This window comes from Capra hircus, chromosome 17, assembly GCF_001704415.2.
Source record: "Capra hircus breed San Clemente chromosome 17, ASM170441v1, whole genome shotgun sequence".
Classification (NCBI taxonomy): Eukaryota; Metazoa; Chordata; class Mammalia; order Artiodactyla; family Bovidae; genus Capra; species Capra hircus.
In genome coordinates, this window is record NC_030824.1 from 16,874,659 (window position 1) to 16,895,771 (window position 21,113).

A 21,113-nucleotide genomic window follows, 5' to 3' on the forward strand; every position below is an offset into this window, starting at 1 on the left:
CAACCAGACCTTGCCAGAATCCCAATTGTTGATTTCCGCCAACTACTTCTGCGCACGCGCAAAACATCCCGGGACTTTTGGCAAAACGCGTTTCTCCTGGGATTTGGCCTTCGGGACGCTCCGTAGTCGGAGGCGTGGCAGAACAGAAGAAGCCAAGGAAGTTGGATTGCGATTGGTTTCTACTTCGTGTTCCCGGAACTAAGTGGGCGTCGCGCGAAGGCTGAAGGGAGCGTGGTGGTGAGATTCTAAGTGTGTGCGACTGGAGGCGTCAGGAACCGGGGGAGCTACCATGCCTCGGTACGCTCAACTGGTTATGGGCCCCGCCGGCAGCGGGAAGGTAAGGATTTGGCAGGCGAAGGAGGGAAATGTCGAAGTTTGTAGGAGGTAGAGAGGTTCGCGTCCTGAGGGAAGGGCTGGAGGTTGTATTGGGGACCCTGAGACCTGGACAGCTCGCTTCTGCAGCCTGGGCTTCACTGTCCTTTTTGTTGTTCTTTTGAAAGGAAATTAGTGATAGTTGCTAGTTTTTAATTGCATAATTAAGCCCCAGATACTGCGCTTAAACTATTTCCACAACAACCCCGTGAGTTAAGTCCTGTTACTCCTATTTTGCCGGTAAGGAAAATGAGACTTAAGTTTTTGTTGAAGATCGCACAGCTAGTAAGTGACGGCTGGAATTTGAATCCAGTTTTGTGTAACTCCAGAATCTGCCCGTGTCTTTAACCCAGGAGGTTAATTTAAGGTGGGGTCTCGTTAATCACTGTTTCTCAGAACTTGAGACGTGGACTTGTGGTGTACTTAGGAAATACGCCTGACATTAATGAACATTGAATCATATATTGAGAAAGTCGCTCCCTTTTCAGTTTTCTTTCAGTTTGCATTGAGATGAAATCATCAGTTTGGTGCTAGTGTGTCTTCAGTTCAGTCACTCAGTCGTGTCTGACTCTTTGCAACCCCATGAACTGCAGCATGCTAGGCCTCCCTCTCCATCACCAACTCCCGGAGTCCACCCAAACATATGTCCATTGTGTCGGTGATGCCGTCCAACCATCTCATCCTCTGTCGTCCCTTTCTCCTCCAGCCTTCAATCTTTCCCAGCATCAGGGTCTTTTCAAATGAGTCAGCTCTCCTCATCAGGTGGCCAAGGTATTGGAGTTTCAGCTTCAACATCAGTCCCTCCAGTGAACACCCAGGACTGATCTCCTTTAGGATGGACTGGTCGGATCTTCTTGCAGTCCAAGGGACTCTCAAGAGACTTCTCCAACACCACAGTTCAAAAGCATCAATTCTTCCGCGCTCAGCTTTCTTTAAGTCCAACTCTCACATCCATACATGACTACTGGAAAAACCATAGCTTTGACTAGATGGACCTTTGTTGTCAAAGTAATATCTCTGCTTTTTAATATGCTGTCTAGGTTGGTCATAACTTTCCTTCCAAGGAGCAAGCATCTTTTAATTTCATAGCTGCAGTCACCATCCGCAGTGATGTTGGAGCCCAGAAAAATAAAGTCTGACACTGTTTCCCCATCTATTTGCCATGAAGTGAGGGGACCAGATGCCATGATCTTCGTTTTCTGAATGTTGAGCTTTAAGCCAACTTTTTCACTCTCCTCTTTCACTTTCATCAAGAGGCTCTTTAGGTCTTTCTCACTTTCTGCCATAATGGTGGTGTCATCTGCATATCTGAGCCTATTGATATTTCTCCCGGCAATCTTGATTCCAGCTTCTGCTTCATCCAGCCCGGAATTTTGCATGATGTACTCTGCATATACATTAAATAAGCAGGGTGACAATATACAGCCTTGATGTACTCCTTTTCCTATTTGGAACCAGTCTGTTGTTCCATGTCCAGTTCTAACTGTTGCTTCCTGACCTGCATACAGGTTTCTCAAGAGGCAGGTCAGGTAGTCTGATATTCCTATCTCTTTGAGAATTTTCCACAGTTTACTGTGATCCACACAGTCAAAGGCTTTGGCATAGTCAATAGAGCAAAAGTAGATGTTTTTCTGGAACTCTCTTGCTTTTTCGATGATCCAGTGGATGTTGGCAATTTGATCTCTGGTTCCTCTGCCTTTCCTAAAACCAGCTTGAACATCTGGAAGCTCACTGTTCACATATTGCTGAAGCCTGGCTTGGAGAATTTTGATCATTACTTTACAAGTGTGTGAGATGAGTGCAATTGTGCGGTAGTTTGAGCATTCTTTGACATTACGTTTCTTTGTGTCTTCAACACGTCTTTAATTCTCCTCTTTTTTGAGAGCAGATCTTAGACTCAGAGCTTTTGACAGGCAATTATATTTACCTAGAACTAAAAATGTTTTAAAGTTGTGTTATCTTTTATGGTTATCTTCACGTTATGATAAGCATAGCTGTTTTTCTGGTTAGAGATACAGTTTTTTCTTGTAAGCAACTATTAAGGAAATCCTATTAGAGGTTCTTAAATATGGTAGAAATTGTGACTTTATTGATCAAATAACAGGAGTGTGGGAAACACTGGAATCTGTGAAAGTGTTTTGTGGCTTCAGTTTTTAAGTTGACAAACTCGTTCCTCTGATTCTTGGCTTTTTCTGGATGCAGGAGATACACATGTGACTATGGTATGACCCTTGCTTTCCTGGAGCCAGCAGTCTATTTGGGATGTGTATATGTGTGTTAGTTGCTCAGTCATGTCTGACTCTTTGTGACCCCATGGATGGTAGCCCACCAGGCTCCTCTGTCCATGGGATTCTCCAGGCAAGAATACTGGAGTGAATAGTAGACTACTATCACACTTATAGGTGACTAGTCAATTAAAATGCAATGTGATATGTAGAGAGGGCTCCTAGGCAGAGAGAACAGTGTGTGTCAAGTCACTGAGGAGAAAGATAAAAGCATGATAGAGGTTATTTTTATATTCTAGATTAACTTTCACACTGTGTTAAATAAGTATCTTTCTGTAAACTTTTGATGCCTACTATCAGAAATACTCTGGGGGATTGTGTAGTGACTAAAATACACACACAAAAATCCTCTCCCTGATGGAGTTTATTCAAACATATTAATCAATTAGAAATAATTATCAAGTACTTATTATGTACCAAGTACTGTTATAACTCCTGTGTGCATCTCAGTTGCTCAATCATGTCCAGTTCTTTGAAACTCCATGGATCGTAGCCCACCAGGCTCCTCTCTCCCTGGGATTTTTCAGGCAAGAATACTGGAGTGGGTTGCCATTTCCTTCTCCAGAGGATCTTCCAGACCCATTGATCAAACCCATGTCTCCTGCGTTGGCAGGCAGATTCTTTACCACTGAGCCACCTAGGAAGTATGTTATGGCCCCTAGGCTTATAAAACTGAATAAGACACATTCCTACCCTTCTTTATTTATTGGGAGTGTCAGGCAGCTTGTAGGATCTTCGTTCCCAGACCAGGTAGGGATCAAACCCTGCCCCAGCGGTAATAGCACCGACTCCTAACCAGATGGCCAGGGAATTCCTGACACATCCCTGCCTTTAAATAGAGGGTGGGAGAGACAGACAAGTAGCCTTAATGTAGTATATGAGGGATGAAGAATTCTGTAAACCAGAAGGTGTAAACTGATAGCGTATTGCTAGGCTGTTTATTGGCCTGATGTTCTCTCATCTTGGATTGTATTCCGCTGGCCTGGCAAGTGCATTGCTGTCCCTCAGCTCAGATACTCTCTTCTCAGATACATCATCCCTAACCAGCCTACCTAAAGCTTTGTTTGGACTGTACCAATCCCAGTGGAGACATCATGTGTTAGATGCTGCACAGTGTAATCAGAAAATTGCCCTTTAAATTCCGCTTGTTGCACATGAGAGCGGTAAGGAGCCTTAGTGATCATGGAAGCCATCACATTTAGAGACAAGAAAATGTAGGGAGAGAATGCAAAAGCACCTCCCCATGAGTCCAAGCCAGGTCTGGATCCACAGCCCAGTCAGGTGTCCTGACTCCCTGCCTTTTAGCTTCTTGGTCAATGAAGGAATAGTTTTGGGCTTAGTAGACACTGCCCAAGGTGGGTGGAGAGTCCTTCTGGAGGTGGCGTGGTAAGCACTGTGCTGAGCGTTGCTCTAACCCTTCGTGCCTTGTGATGTTACAGAGCACTTACTGTGCCACCATGGTGCAGCACTGCGAAGCCCTCAATCGGTCTGTCCAAGTTGTGAACCTAGATCCAGCAGCAGAGCATTTCAGCTATTCTGTGATGGCTGGTAAGTCCTGAGCAGAGCCTTCCCCCTCCTTCAGGAAAAATAGGAGAGTGGGGAGGTGGTGAGTGCTGGCTGCTGCACACAGAAGCTGAAAATTAATATAGCCTGGTCCCCTGCTTTCATGGTGAACAGCATGAGGCGGAATGTCATGTGGTGACATCATCTCATGTTGACATGTGACAGTATCCTTTCTTAGTCTCTGATGTCGGAATGAAAAGTGAGTAGACTTTCCCTCACCACTGTTCCCTTCTGTTTTTTTCGTGTTTGATCCTGTTTGGTAAATCTGTTTTACTGCTGATTGTACTATACTGTAAGTGAGCAAGCTTTAAGTATTTGGTTATGTCTTTTAATCTTTTAATTTATTCAGATGTCTACTGGGCACTTGCTTTATGCTGGACACCAGAGTCATAACAGAGAACAACACAGATATTCTCTCTGTCTTTGTGAGCCTTTTAGCAAAGGAAATAAACAAAATGATAAAATCGGTTACAGATTGTGATAAGTGCTGCTATAGGCTGATGTGAAGAAATAACTAGGGAAGAGTGTTGTAGGTAGCATAATCAGGGACGACATCTCTGAGGAGGGGCTATTAGGGCCTAGACCTGAAGATGGTAACATGCTCACCAAGCTGGTGAAAGGCTTTCCAAGACAAAGGAACGTCAAGGTCAATATTATAGCCGAGAGATGGGAAAGGGTTTGGTGTGTTCTGGAAAAAGCAAAGGTGTTGATGAGCTGGGGTATAAGAAATGAAGGAAAGAGATGGGTAGCAGCTAGTAGGACAAGAGGAGTATGGCGTCTATCCTGTTTTTTCATGCTGTTAGTCTGTTTGGGATGCTGTAACAAAATACTACAGACTTGGTGGCTTCTAAACAACAGAAATGGATTTCTCACAGTTTTGGAGGCTGGAAGCCCAAGATTAGGGTGCTGCCAGCATGGCCCTCTTCCACTTGTAGACTGATGACTTCTCACTGTGTCCTCATATGATGGAAGTGGGCGCGGGATCTCTTGGGACCTCTTTTATGAGAGCACGGATTCCATTCATCTTCCCAAAGTCCCACCAATTAATATCATCACCCTGGGCATTAGGTTTTCAGCATGAGTTTTAGAGGGACACAAATACTCATAAGGGAATTCCCTGGCAGTCCAGTGGGTAGGACTCCATATTGCCATCGCAGGGGCATAGATCAGACCCCCTGAAGGTTGCGTGCCGCAGAGCCAAAAAAAAAAAGCAAACCCAAAAAACCCCCTAGCACCTTTCAACTGTGAAACGCCATTAGAGGGTTTCCAGCAGGGGAGAGGACTGACATCTGATTTATGTTTTTCAAAATATCTCTGGCTCTCAGACAAAAAATAGACTCGAGAGAGTCAAAAGTAGAAGGGGGACTGGGGTGGTCATGGTGAACATACAAAGGTACAGACAGGTATCGATTCAGTTCAGTTGCTCAGTCATGTCTGACTCTTTGTGACCCCATGAATCGCACATGCTAGGCCTCCCTGTCCATTACCAACTCCCGGAGTTTGCTCAAACTCATGTCCATTGAGTTGGTGATGCCATCCAGCCATCTCATCCTCTGTCGTCCCCTTCTCCTCCTGTCCCCAATTCCTCCAAGCATCAGAGTCTTTTCCAATGAATCAATTCTTTGCGTGAGGTGGCCAAAGTATTGGAGTTTCAGCTTTAGCATCAGTCCTTCCAGTGAACACCCAGGACTGATCTTCTTTAGAATGGACTGGTTGGATCTCCTTGCAGTCCAGGGAACTCTCAAGAGAGTCTTCTCCAACACCACAGTTCAAAAGCATCAATTCTTTTGCGCTCAGCTTTCTTCACCGGAGAAAGCAATGGCACCCCAATCCAGTACTCTTGCCTGGAAAATCCCATGGACGGAGGAGCCTGGTAGGCTGCAGTCCATGAGGTCACTAAGAGTTGGACACGACTGAGCGACTTCACTTTGACTTTTCACTTTCATGCATTGGAGAAGGAAATGGCAACCCACTCCAGTGTTCTTGCCTGGAGAATCCCAGGGACGGGAGAGCCTGGTGGGCTGCCGTCTGTGGGGTCGCACAGAGTCAGACACGACTAAAGCGACCTAGCAGCAGCAGCAGCAGCTTTCTTCACAGTCCAACTCTCACATCCATACATGACCACTGGAAAAACCATAGCCTTGACTAGACGGACCTTTGTTGGCAAAGTAATGTCTCTGCTTTTGAATATGCTATCTAGGTTGGTCATAACTTTCCTTCCAAGGAGTAAGCATCTTTTTAAATTTATGGCTGCAGACAGGTATATATTTTGCAAATAGAATTAGCAGCATTTTGTGGGAGATTGAACTAAAAAGGTTGGAAGAAAGGGAGGGATCAAGATTCACTGTTAGGTTTCTGACTTGAGCTGTTGAGTGTATGATCCTGTTTATTGGGGAGGAAGGCAAGTCAGTGTAGGATCACCTTATATATATATATTTAAAGATGTTTATTTTGGTTACATTGGATCTTTGTTGCTTTGTGAGAGCTTTCTCTAGTTGCAGTGAGTAGGGGCTACTCTTCATTGTGGTGCTTGGGCTTCTCATTGTGGTGGTTTCTTGGTTGTGGAGCACAGGCTTTGGCCATCTGGACTCAGTAGTTGCTCCATGTGGGATCTTCTTGGACCAGGGATCGAACTCATGTCCCCTACATTGGCAGGTGGATTCTCAGCTATTGCTTCACCAGAGAAACCCGGGCCATCAAATTAAGAAATGGAATCGGTTTTCTTTGTTTGATTTTGTTTTACTTGCTTATCAGTTCAGTTTAGTTCTGTCGCTCAGTCGTGTCTGACTCTTTGTAACCTCATGGACTGCAGCACGCCAGGCTTCCCTGACCATCACCAACTCCCAGAACTTGCTCAAACTCAGGTCCATTGAGTCGGTGATGCCATCCAACCATCTCATCCTCTGTCATCCCTTCTCGTCCTGCCTTCAATCTTTCCCAGCATCAGGATCTTTTCCAATGAGTCAGTTCTTCCCATCAGGTGGCCAAACTATTGGAGTTTCTGCTTCAGCATTAGTCCTTTCAATGAATATTCAGGACTGATTTCCTTTAGGATTGACTGGTTTGATCTCCTTGCAGCCCAAGGGACTCTCTCAAGAGTCTTCTCCAACACCAGAGTTCAAAAGCATCAATTTTTTTGTGCTCAGCTTACTTTATGGTCCAGCTCTAACATCCATACATGACTACTGGAAAAACCATAGGTCTGACTAGACGGACCTTTGTTGGCAAAGTAATGTCTCTACTTTTTAATATGCTGTCTAGGTTTGTCATTGAGCCCATCTTTGCATGAAATGTTCCCTTGGTATCTGTAATTTTCTTAAAGAGATCACTAGTCTTTCCCATTCTGTTGTTTTCCTCTATTTCTTTGCATTGATCGCTGAGGAAGGCTTTCTTATCTCTCCTTGCTATTCTTTGGAACTCTGCATTCAGATGTTTATATCTTTCCTTTTCTCCTTTGCTTTTTGCTTCTCTTCACAGCTATTTGTAAGGCCTCCTCAGACAGCCATTTTGCTTTTTTGCATTTCTTTTCCATGGGGATGGTCTTAATCCCTGTCTCCTGTACAATGTCGCGAACCTCCGTCCATAGTTCATCAGGCACTCTATCAGATCTAGTCCCTTAAATCTATTTCTCACTTCCACTGTATAATCATGAGGGATTTGATTTAGGTCACACCTGAATGGTCTAGTGGTTTTCCCCACTTTCTTCAATTTAAGTCTGAATTTGGCAATAAGGAGTTCATGATCTGAGCCACAGTCAGTTCTCAGTCTTGTTTTTGCTGACTGTGTAGAGCTTCTCCATCTTTGGCTGCAAAGAATATAATCAATCTGATTTCGGCGTTGACCATCTGGTGACGTCCATGTGTAGTCTTCTCTTGTGTTGTTGGAAGAGGGTGTTTGCTATGACCAGTGCATTCTCTTGGCAAAATTCTATTAGTCTTTGCCCTGCTTCATTCTGTATTCCAAGGCCAAATTTGCCTGTTACTCCAGGTGTTTCTTGACTTCCTACTCTTGCATTCCTGTCCACTATAATGAAAAGGACATCTTTTTTGGGTGTTAGTTCTAAAAGGTCTTGTTGGTCTTCATAGAACCGTTCAACTTCAGCTTCTTCAGCGTTACTGGTTGGGGCATAGGCTTGGATTACTGTGGTATTAAATGGTTTGCCTTGGAAACGAACAGAGATCATTCTGTCATTTGAGATTGCATTCAAGTACTGCATTTCAGACTCTTCGTTGAACCTGATGGCTACTCCATTTCTTCTAAGGGATTCCCGTGCACAGTAGTAGATATAATGGTCATCTGAGTTAAATTCACCCATTCCAGTCCATTTTAGTTTGCTAATTCCTAGAATGTCGATGTTCACTCTTGCCATCTCCCATTTGTCCACTTCCGATTTGCCTTGATTCATAGACCTGACATTCCAGGTTCCTATGCAATATTGCTCTTTACAGCATTGGACCTTGCTTCTATCACCAATCACATCCACAACTGGGTGTCGTTTTTGCTTTGGCTCCATCTCTTCATCCTTTCTGGAGTTATTTCTCCACTGATCTCCAGTAGCAATTTGGGCACCTACGAACCTGGGGAGTTCCCCTTTCAGTATTCTATCATTTTGCCTTTTCATACTGTTCATGGGGTTCTCAAGTCAAGAATACTGAAGTGGTTTGCCATTCCCTTCTCCAGTGGACCACATTCTGTCAGACCTCTCCACCATGACCCGTCCGTCTTGGGTGGCCCCACACGGCATGGCTTAGTTTCATTGAGTTAGACAAGGCTGTGGTCCTAGTGTGATTAGAATGACTAGTTTTCTGTGATTATGGTTTCAGTGTGTCTGCCCTCTGATGCCCTCTCGCAACACCTACCATCTTACTTGGGTTTCTCTTACCTTGGACGTGGGATGGTATGGACCTAACAGAAGCAGAAGATATTAAGAATTGGTAGCAAGAATACACAGAATTGTACAAAAAAGAGCTTCACGACCCAGATAATCAGGATGGTGTGATCACTGACGTAGAGCCAGACATCCTGGAATGTGAAGTCAAGTGGGCCTTAGAAAGCATCACTACGAACAAAGCTAGTGGAGGTGATGGAATTCCAGTTGAGCTATTTCAAATCCTGAAAGATGATGCTGTGAAAATGGTGCACTCAATATGCCAGCAAATTTGGAAAACTCAGCAGTGGCTGCAGGACTGGAAAAGGTCAGTTTTCATTCTAATCCCAAAGAAGTAAAGTGAAGTCGCTCAGTCGTGGCCGACTCTTTGCGACCCCGTGAACTGTAGCCCACCAGGCTCCTCTGTCCTTGGGATTCTCCAGGCAAGAATACTGGAGTGGGTTGCCATTTCCTTCCCCAGGGGAACTTCCTGACCCAGGGATCGAACCCAGATCTGCCGCATTTCAGGCAGATGGTTTAACCTCTGAGTCACCAGGAAACCCAAAGAAAGGGAATGCCAAAGAATGCTCAAACTACCACACAATTGCTCTCATCTCACATGCTAGTAAAGTAATGCTCAAAATTCTCCAAGCCAGGCTTCAGCAGTACATGAACCATAAACTTCCAGATGTTCAAGCTGGTTTTAGGAAAGGCAGAGAAACCAGAGATCAAATTGCCAACATCCGCTGAATCATGGAAAAAGCAAGAGAATTCCAGAAAAATATGTATTTCTGCTTTATTGACTATGCCAAAGCCTCTGACTGTGTGGATCACAATAAACTTTGGAACATTCTGAAAGAGATGGGAATACCAGACCACCTGACCTGCCCCTTGAGAAATCTGTATGCAGGTCAGGAAGCAACAGTTAGAACTGGACATGGAACAACAGACTGGTTCCAAATAGGAAAAGGAGTACATCAAGGCTGTATATTGTCACCCTGCTTCTTTAATGTATATACAGAGTACATCATGAAAAACGCTGGGCTGAAAGAGGCATAAGCTGGAATCAAGATTGCCCGGAGAAATATCAGTAACCTCAGATATGCAGGTAACACCACCCTTATGGCAGAAAGTGAAGAGGAACTAAAAAGCCTCTTGATGAAAGTGAAAGAGGACAGTGAAAAAGTTGGCTTAAAGCTCAACATTCAGAAAACGAAGATCATCGCATCTGGTCCCATCACTTCATGGCAAATAGATGGGGAAACAGTGGAAACAGTGTCAGACTTTATTTTGGGGGACTCCCACATCACTGCAGATGGTGATTACAGCCATGAAATTAAAAGACGCTTACTCCTTGGAAGGAAAGTTATGATCAACCAAGATAGCATATTCAAAAGCAGAGATATTACTTTGCCAACGAAGGTCCGTCTAGTCAAGGCTATGGTTTTTCCTGTGGTCATGTATGGATGTGAGAGTTGGACTGTGAAGAAAGATAAGCACAGAAGAACTGAGGCTTTTGAACTGTGGTGTTGGAGAAGACTCTTGAGAGTCCCTTGGACTGCAAGGAGATCCAACCAGTCCATCCTAAAGGAGATCAGTCCTGGGTGTTCATTGGTAGGACTGATGCTGAAGCTGACATTCCAAAACTTTGGCCACCTCGTGCAAAGAGTTGACTCATTGGAAAAGACTCTGATGCTGGGAGGGATTGAGGGCAGGAGGAGAAAGGGACGACAGAGGATGAGATGGCTGGATAGCATCACTGACTTGATGGATATGAATTTGAGTGAACTCTGGGAGTTGGTGATGGACAGGGAGGCCTGGCATGCTGCATTTCATGGGGTCGCAAAGAGTCCAACATAAGTGAGCAACAGACTGAACTGAGGTTTCTCATAGCTTTTCTTCCAAGGAGCAAGTGTTTTTTAATTTCATGGCTGCAGTCACCATCTGCAGTGATTTTGGAGCCCCAAAAAAGTCTGTCACTGTTTCCATTGTTTCCCCATCTATTTGCCATGAAGTGATGGGACCAGATGCCAGGATCTTCGTTTTCTGAATGTTGAGTTTTAAGCTGCCTTTTTCATTCTCCACTTTCACTTTCATCAAGAGGCTCTTCAGTTCCTCTTTGCTTTCTGCCATAAGGATGGTGTCATCTGCATATCTGAGGTTATTGGTATTTCTCCTGACACTCTTGATTCCAGCTTGTGCTTCATCCAGCCTGGCATTTTGCATGATGTACTCTGTATATACATCAAAGAAGCAGGGTGACAATTTACAGCCTTGATGCACTTCTTTCCCAATTTGGAACCAGTCCCTTGTTCCATATCTGGTTCTAACTGTTGCTTCTTGACCTGCATACAGATTTCTCAGGAGGCAAGTAAGGTGGTCTGGTGTTCCCATCTCTTTAAGAATTTTCCATAGTTTCTTGTGATTCACACAAAGGCTTTGGCATAGGCAATAAAGCAAAAGTAGATGTTTTTCTGGAACTCTCTTACTTTTTCGATGATCCAGCAGATGTTGGCAATTTGATCTCTGGTTCCTCTGCCTTATCTAAAACCAGCGTGAACCTCTGGAAGTTCACAGTTCACGTACTGTTGAAGCCTGGCTTGGAGAATTTTGAGCATTACTTTACTAGCATGTGAGATGAGTGCAATTGTGCGATAGTTTAAGCATTCTTTGGCATTGCCTTTCTTTGCGATTGGAATGAAAGCTTACCTTTTCCAGTCCTGTGGCCACTGCTGAGTTTTCCAAATTTGCTGGCATATTGAGTGCAGCACTTTCACAGCATCATCTTTTAGGACTTCTTTTAGCTGGAATTCCATCACCTCCACTAGCTTTGTTTGTAGTGATGCTTCCTAAGGCCCACTTGGCTTCACACTCCAGGATATCTGGGTCTAGGTGAGTGATCACACCATTGTTGTTATTTTGGTCATTAAAATCTTTTTTGTACAGTTCTTTTGTGTATTCTTGCCATCTTTTCTTAATATCTTCTGCTTCTGTTAGGTCCATACCATTTCTGTCCCTTACTGTGCCCATCTTTGCATGAAATGTTTCCTTGGTTTCTCAATTTTCTTAAATAGATCTCTAGTCTTTCCTATTCTGTTGTTTTCCTCTGTTTCTTTGCATTGATCACTGAGGAAGCCTTTCTTCTTTCTCCTTGCTGTTCTTTGGAACTCTGCATTCAGATGGGTATATCTTTCCTTTTCTTCGTTGCTTTTTGCTTCTCTTCTTTTCTCCACTATTTGTAAGGCCTCCGCAGACAACCATTTTGCCTTTTTGCATTTCTTTTTCTTGGGGATGGTCTTGATCATTGCCTCCTATACAATGTCACGAACCTCTGTCCATATGTTTAAGAATAGTTACCTTAGGGCAGAAAACGAGGAGGAACTAAAAAGCCTCTTGATGAAAGTGAAAGAGGAGAGTGAAAAAGTTGGCTTGAAGGTCAACATTCAGAAAACTAAGATCATGGCATCTGGTCCCATCACTTCATGGCAAATAGATGGGGAAACAGTGGAAACAGTGTCAGACTTTATTTTTGGGGCCTCCAAAATCACTACAAATGGTGACTGCAGCCATGAAATTAAAAGATGCCTACTCCTTGGAAGAAAAGTTATGACCAACCTAGACAGCATATTGAAAAGCAGAGACATTACTTTGACAACAAATGTCCATCTAGTCAAGGCTATGGTTTTTCCAATAGTCATGTATGGATGTGAGAGTTGGACTGTGAAGAAGGCTGAGTGCTGAAGAATTGATGCTTTTGATCTGTGGTGTTGGAGAAGACTCTTGAGAGTCCTTTGGACTGCAAGGAGACCCAACTAGTCCATCCTGAAGGAGATCAGCCCTGGGATTTGTTTGGAGGGAATGATGCTAAAGCTGAAACTCTAGTACTTTGGCCACCTCATGAGAAGAGTTGACTCATTGGAAAAGACTCTGATGCTGGGAGGGATTGGGGGCAGGAGGAGAAGGGGATGACAGAGGATGAAATGGCTGGATGGCATCACTGACTCGATGGACATGAGTCTGAGTGATCTCCGGGAGTTGGTGATGGACAGGGAGGCCTGGTGTGCTGCTATTCATGGGGTCGCAAAGAGTCAGACACGACTGAGCGACTGAACTGAACTGAATGTATATTCACGTTGTTCAAACTGCAAAAGGCACAAGGAGTAAATATTCAGGTAAATGTCTTCCTCCTAGCTCTGGGTCCTGGAAAGTGGCTTCCCTCCCTCGAGGCAGCCAGTGTTGCTAATTTCTGGGGTATCTTTCCACAGTCTATGCATATAAAATCAAATGTATATATATATGTATAGGTAGTAAATTTTTGTCTTTTATTTTTTAACACAAATGATGGCATTCTAACAGAGCTTTGCACTTTTCACTTAACAGTATACCTGGGAGACTATATGACATCAGTACTTAAAAGAACTTCTTTTTGTGGCTGCACAGTATTCCATAATCTGGCTGTACAAAAATGTATTTAATTTGTTTCCATGGACACTACTTCAGTTAATAGCCATGGACAGAAATCATTTCATGCATGTGAGTTGTTATATAATTGTTAATTCTCACCAGTGAGGATGATGCTCTTGTGTTCTGGGCCTGTCTGTTGTTTTCAGACATCCGAGAACTGATTGAGGTGGATGACGTGATGGAGGACAATACTCTGCAGTTTGGTCCCAATGGAGGATTGGTATTTTGCATGGAGTACTTTGCCAATAATTTTGACTGGCTAGAGAACTGTCTTGGCCATGTAGAAGATGACTACATCCTTTTTGATTGTCCAGGTAAGTCAGCAATTTGAATGTCATTTTACTTGAGATCATGCTCTTTCAGTCCTCAGTGGAGACAGTGAAGTTAGCATTCATAGCTCTAAACCCTGCTGCAGTAAAGTACCATTCGCTCATTCATCATCTCTTATTCATTCACCGAGTTTGCTGAGTGCTTATTTTGTTCACTGGAAATACCTAAAGAACAAAGTAGCCATGGTCTCTGACCTCAGGGAGCTCATAGGAAAGTGGGAATGCTAGGCAGTATACATCAGAAATCACCCAAATGATTATTTAATATTTGTGACAGGCTCCTCACAGGAGTAGCACCGACCATCACGCAGCAGGGAGGTGGGAGGTTTCTGACTAAGTAGCATGTGAGCCAGGCCATAGGGTGAGGTGAGGGAGACTGTGCTCCAGGCAGAAAGCATGGGCTGAAGACCTTTAGGCAGCAAGGAGCCAGGTGAATTTGAGGCGCCCAGTAAACAAAGGGAAGTGTCCTGAGATGAGACTGGTAGGGGCAAAGGATCATACCGACTTTTCAAGCCAAATCATGAATTTTAGACTTGAGCCTAACCTAGTTTTGATAATTTGTGACTCTCATATTTTTCCCTTTTTTTTTCTTTATTTTAATTGGGAAATCACTTTACAATATTGTGTTGGTTTCCCCTTTGTTTTTAATTGAACACACATATCCACAGAAAAGTGCAGACGTCATAAGTGTACAACTTGATGAATATTCCCAAACCTAACACACCTTCATAATACTTGCTTTTAATTAGCTAAAACAGAAGTGTGAAGAACCTCACTTTCTACATAAAACTGAATAGTTTCCTTGGGATTCTCTTGGTATTGTGATTGCTTTAAGAGCCTGTAAGACCCCTTAAAAGTTGAACAAATTACCAACAGAGGTTGACTTCCTTTTTTTAAATTTTCTCAGCTGTCTTATGGCAAAATTTTTTTCTGTACTTTGATAATTTATCTTGTGTCCTGATTGTAACAGTCTTGTAATGTTCTCCATGTAGGTCAGATTGAGTTGTACACTCACCTGCCTGTGATGAAACAGCTGGTCCAGCAGCTGGAACAGTGGGAGTTTCGAGTCTGTGGAGTTTTTCTTGTTGATTCTCAGTTCATGGTGGAGTCATTCAAGGTTTGAGAATATATCTGTTGTCAGTTCTTTGGTCATGGGTACAGGCAGATGGCAATCTCCTTTAATTGTTTTTTGATTCTGGATATTTCCCAAACTATACTCCAGAGTTATTTAGTATCCCTTATTATTAAATTATTATAATTTTTTGGGGGGGGCCATGCTTTCTGGCATGCAGGATCTTAGTTCGCTGACAGGGGATTGAACTGTGCCTCCTGAAGTGGAAGCACTGAATCTTAACCACTGGATCACCAAGGAAGTTGCTATAATAATGTATTTTTTAAATTTATATGGTAAATTATACTATATAGATTTGAGAGTACTACTTATGAATAAAAATTAGGCAGATGTGTGCATATATACGTCTGTTTTTCTGATAATGGTTTGTCTAGTTTATGAACTATCTAAAACAAACTTTACTTCTCATTAGTAGCCCCTAAGGAATACCAGACCACCTGACCTGCCCCTTGGGAAACCTATATGCAGGTCAGGAAGCAACAGTTAGAACTGGACATGGAACAACAGACTGGTTCCAAATAGGAAAAGGAGTATGTCAAGGCTGTATATTGTCACCCTGCTTATTTAACATATATGCAGAGTACATCATGAGAAACGCTGGGCTGGAAGAAGCACAGGCTGAAATCAAGATTGCTGGGAGAAATATCAATAACCTCAGATATGCAAATGACACCACCCTTATGGCAGAAAGTGAAGAAGAACTCAAAAGCCTCTTGATGAAAGTGAAAGAGGAGAGTGAAAAAGTTGGCTTAAAGCTCAACATTCAGAAAACAAAGACCATGGCATCTGGTCCCATCACTTCATGGCAAATAGATGGGGAAACAGTGGAAACAGTGTCAGACTTTATTTTGGGGGGCTCCAAAATCACTGCAGATGGTGACTGCAGCCATGAAATTAAAAGATGCTTACTCCTTGGAAGGAAAGTTATGATCAACCTAGATAGCATATTCAAAAGCAGAGATATTACTTTGCCAACAAAGGTCCATCTAGTCAAGGCTATAGTTTTTCCTGTGGTCATGTATGGATGTGAGAGTTGGACTGTGAAGAAAGCTGAGCACTGAAGAATTGATGCTTTTGAACTGTGGTGTTGGAGAAGACTCCTTGGATTGCAAGGAGATCCAGCCAGTCCATCCTAAAGGAGACCAGACCTGGGTGTTCACTGGAAGGGCTGATGCTGAGGCTGAAACTCCAATACTTTGGCCACCTCATGTGAAGAGCTGGCTCATTGGAAAAGACCCTGATGTTGGGAGGGATTGGGGGCAGGAGGAGAACGGGATGACAGAGGATGAGATGGCTGGATGGCATCACCAACTCGATGGACATGAGTTTGAGTGAACTCCGGAGTTGGTGATGGACAGAGAGGCCTGGCATGCTGTGATTCATGGGGTCGCAGAGTAGGACACAACTGAATGACTGAACTGAACTGAGCTGAAGGAATATTTGATGGGAATGATTAAAGATATCATCTAAATTGAGATTTGTGATCACTGTTGCTTATATCTACATTTTCCCATCTCATCCTCACCCTGGGAAACCAGGAGTCAACCATCTGATTAGTGAAATGTCCTGTCTTTAGAATTAGCCCCTCTTTTACTTAGGCCAGTTTTGCTCAGAGAGGAGCAGAAACCTCTCTTTTGTGCAGAGAGACCAGGGAACTTTCTTCATACAAAGTTAATTCATCTTCCCTTTTCTGTTTCCTCCTTCAGTTTATTTCTGGCATTTTGGCAGCCCTGAGTGCTATGATTTCTCTAGAAATTCCTCAAGTTAACATCATGACGAAAATGGATCTGCTGAGTAAGAAAGCCAAAAAGGAAATTGAGAAGTGAGTTCATTTCTGCTATCATCACATCTCTGTTGCTGAGATGAACCCTCAAAGCGTCATTTAAATGTGAGGCTATAAAACTAGTTTCCTGATTTATTCTTGCTTTTATTTATGTCTTCTTTCTCACTTTTAAAGGTTTCTAGATCCAGACATGTATTGTTTATTAGATGACTCTACAGGTGACTTAAGGAGCAAAAAATTCAAAAAATTGACTAACGCTATATGTGGACTGGTAAGCTTTTGAAGTTGTTGAGTTTTGTTTTTAATGGCCTTGTCAGGTGGCAGTAAGCTAGTAAGCATCCATTCAGTGGCCACCATTTTGGAAAGCACAGTCCAACCCTAGTCCCTTGCAAAGAGGGGAGGGTGGGAGTCTGTGGACTGGCTGGTCAGCAGTTGAATTTAGAAGCAGTCATTGGCAATAGCCAATAAATTAAGTGACATACCTATTATTCCAAGCTGTTTTGGGAGTTCAGAACTGTCTTTGTCCTTATGAAATTTCCAGTGGTTTTTGAATTCAGGTAAATGCCTATGAAACAATGTCTAGTTAAGTGTTGTAGTTGATCCGAGGTCAGAAAAATCAGTATAGATTTGCTGTTGTTTTGTCTCTGTCTGTCCCTCTTCCCCACAGCGCACACACAGCTGATTTTAATCAGAAGTTGTAAATGGTTATAAAACTCAAATATAATTTGAAAATTAAGTATTTTATACCTCAGAATGACCTTTTCTGAAATCCTCAACTTGTAGATTGATGACTACAGCATGGTTCGATTTTTGCCTTATGATCAGTCAGATGAAGAAAGCATGAACATTGTATTACAGCATATTGATTTTGCCATCCAGTATGGAGAAGACTTGGAATTTAAAGAACCGAAGGTAATTTCTGGTTTGGGGTGTTACTGCCTATTTGTAAAAGTGTTTACCAGCACTCTGACCTCCTGCATAATCCCAGCAAGTCTAAATTTTATCTTCATGGTGGCAGTAAGCTAGGCTGTTCTAGGTAATCTTTGAAATTGGCACTGTGCTAAACAAGCAATACCAGTTTTACTCTGCCTTTCATTGAGTTAGTACATATTACTGAGTTAAATTCTTTGTACTCAGAGCTTGGGCATGTATGCAAAGAGGAGGTGAAATTCAAGTGGCCTTGGGCTGCCCTCACAAATGACAGTGGGGCCCTCTCCCAGCACATTAGCTGAGAATTGATGTGAACGTAAACTCAAGTAAGAGTTTACTTCTAATGGGACATAAACCTTTTGCTATGCTGTGCTTAGTTGCTCAGTTGGGTCCAACTCTCTGCGACCCTGTGGACTGTAGCCTGCCAGGCTCCTCTGTTCATGGGAGTCTCCAGGCAAGAATACTAGAGTGGGTTGCCATGCCCTCCTCCAAGGAATCTTCCCATCCCAGGGATTGAACCCAGGTCTCCCGCATTCCAGGAGGATTCTTTACCATCTGAGCCACCAGGGACTCCCCATAAGCCTTTTATCACATATCTGGAAACATTCTATCCATCATTCCTTTTGTTATTATTGATTACTGTGAAGAACACCTGGAGCTGATGCTGGGCCTTAGCTCTTTATAGAGCATTGCTTAAAAACAGTAAGCACATATTAGGCCTAACTAAGGAGAAATGAATGTATTTTCTTCTTTTTTTAAAATTTTATTTATTTGGCTGTGCTGCATGCAGGATCGTTTTTAGTTGTGGCATGTGAACTCTTTAATTGCAGCATGTGGTGTCTAGTTCCTTGACCAAGGATCGAACCTGGGCCCCCTGCATTTGGAGTGCAGATTCTTAGCCACTGGACCATCAGGGAAGTTCTGAATTAAATGTATTTTGTATCTTGTGTTTCCTTGGTGTCAGGAACATGAAGATGAGTCTTCCTCTATGTTTGACGAATATTTTCAAGAACACCAGAATGAATGAAGAGTTTATTTAAAAAGTAACTATATGTGTGAGGAGCTTGTAGCTGAACTGCCAGAACCTTCTTTTAGGAAGATGGAATGCTAGAGAAAGCTACTTATTTAATGAAAAAAATAATACTTGACTCTTTATCAGCAATCATCAACATGCCTGAATCAAGTTCTTAGGTATTCTGAAAGTGCTTCTGGTTAAAGTGGCATCATTTGGTATTATTTTAACAGCATCAATTTAGATTTTAAAAGTTGAAGTTGAATGTACATAGATTTGTATATATAATATAAATTAGGACCTGGGGTACAGTTAAGACCAGTCTACTTTTAATTTCACTGTTGATCTTTGTTATTTTTGAAGTTGTTTTTGAGGGACAGGAATTATTGTAACAAAATATACATTATGTGTCCAGAGAAATAAAATCTGGAAGGATAGAGATAAGACCATTGTTTATTAGTAGCTTCTAGTTTTCCTACACTGAAAATGTATTATTTGTATAATTAAAAAATGAAAAAAGTAACTATGTCTTAAGATATATATAAATAAAAGAAAAATAGCACTAACTTTTCATCACACGCTTGTTTTCCAATCAGAATTTGAAATACTCAACTAAGGCAAATTTTTGAATGAGTAAATTTTCCCAAGTGTCAAAATGTAGGCAGTGACTTTGTTTTTTAAAATGTGGTTTATAGTCTCTGAGCACTTTTGAAATGTATACTTTGCTTTAATAACAAATGCACACAAAAATGCAAAAGTCATAATTTTTTCTTTTTACCTACTTGCCACATTGAGTTGTTTATTTTCAGTATTTCTAAGTTCATTTGTGATAGGTACTGGGGAATGGCTAATCAGTCAACAGATACTTCTCCAGCACCCGCTAATAACCCAGACACTGCTAACGGAAAGCAGAATCTCTTTCATTTAATCCTCACAGCAGGTCTAGGTTCCATTGGTGTTGGATCTTCCTACTGATGCAGATCAAGTCCCTGTAGAAAACCTGCAACTCAGGTTAAATTTTTAATCATTCTTGGGCCTGGAGAGCAGAAGTATGCCTACAGTGTCAAATTCGATCCATTTTCATTAAAGATGTAAAGTGTGAGGAGCCATAGGTATCAGGGGTAACTGATAGCAATGTGCCTGGGGGCCCAAGCTGGGGGCGAGAGTTGGGTATTGGCACCATAATCTGCTGGTGTGAGCTAATTCTCACAGGGGCACTTAGGAGAACATCAGTAGTAGACAACATGAGGACAGACTGGGCTTCTTAGGGAATTCTTCTAAGTCCTAGTTCAGTTCAGTCACTCAGTCGTGTCTGACTCTTTGCAACCCCATGGACTGCAGCACACCAGGTCTCCTGGAGTTTACTCAAACTCATGTCCCCTGAGTCGGTGATGCCATCCAACCATCTCATCCTCTGTCATCCTCTGCTCCTCCTGCCTTCAGTCTTTCCCACCATCAGGGTCTTTTCCAGCTCTTCACATCAGGTGGCCAAAGTATTGGAGTTTCAGCTTCAGCATCAGTCCTTCCAGTGAACACTCAGGACTGATGTCCTTTAGGATGGACTGGTTGGATCTCCTTGCAGTCCAAGGGACTCTCAAGAGTCTTCTCCAACACCACAGTTCAAAAGCATCAATTCTTCAGTGCTCAGCTTTCTTTATAGTCCAACTCTCACATCCATACATGACCACTGGAAAAACCATAGCCTTGACTAGATGGCCCTTTGTTGGCAAAGTAATGTCTCTGCTTTTTAATACGCTGTCTAGGTTGATCATAACTTTTCTTCCAAGGAGCAAGCATCTTTTAATTTCATGGCTGCAGTCACCATCTGCAGTGATTTTGGAACCCCCCAAAATAAAGTCTGTCACTGTTGCCACTGTTTCCCCATCTATTTGCCATGAAGTGATGGGACCAGATGCCATGATCTTCGTTTTCTGAATGTTGAGCTTTAAGCCAACTTTTTCACTCTCCTCTTTCACTTTCATCAAGAGGTTCTTTAGTTCTTTGCTTTCTGCCATAAGGGTGGTGTCATCTGCATATCTCAGGTTATTGATATTTCTCCCTGCAATCTTGATTCCAGCGTGTACTTCATCCAGCCCAGCATTTCTCATGGTGTACTCTGCATATACATAACAGAGTGACAATAAATAAGCAGCCTTGACATACTCCTTTCCCTATTTGGAACCAGTCTGTTGTTTCATGCCCAGTTCTAACTGTTGCTTACAGTTATGCTAATCTGCATATAGATTTCTCAGGAGGCTGGTCAGGTGGTCTGGTGTTCCCATCTCGTTAAGAATTTTCCACAGTTTGTTGTGATTCACACAGTCAAAGGCTTTGGCATAGTCAATAAAGCAGAAGTAGATGTTTTTTTGGAAATCT

At 42.7% G+C, this 21,113-nt stretch overlaps 1 protein-coding gene across 1 annotated transcript; it reads left to right on the top strand.

Moving 5' to 3' along the window:
* On the top strand, positions 176 to 19,303 carry GPN3 (GPN-loop GTPase 3). Its single transcript, XM_005691437.3, has 8 exons — positions 176 to 337; positions 4,097 to 4,205; positions 13,698 to 13,865; positions 14,873 to 14,997; positions 16,719 to 16,834; positions 16,970 to 17,066; positions 17,579 to 17,707; positions 18,690 to 19,303. Exons 1-8 carry the CDS (start codon positions 290 to 292, stop codon positions 18,750 to 18,752), a joined length of 855 nt encoding a protein of 284 aa, XP_005691494.1. The 5' UTR covers positions 176 to 289; the 3' UTR covers positions 18,753 to 19,303.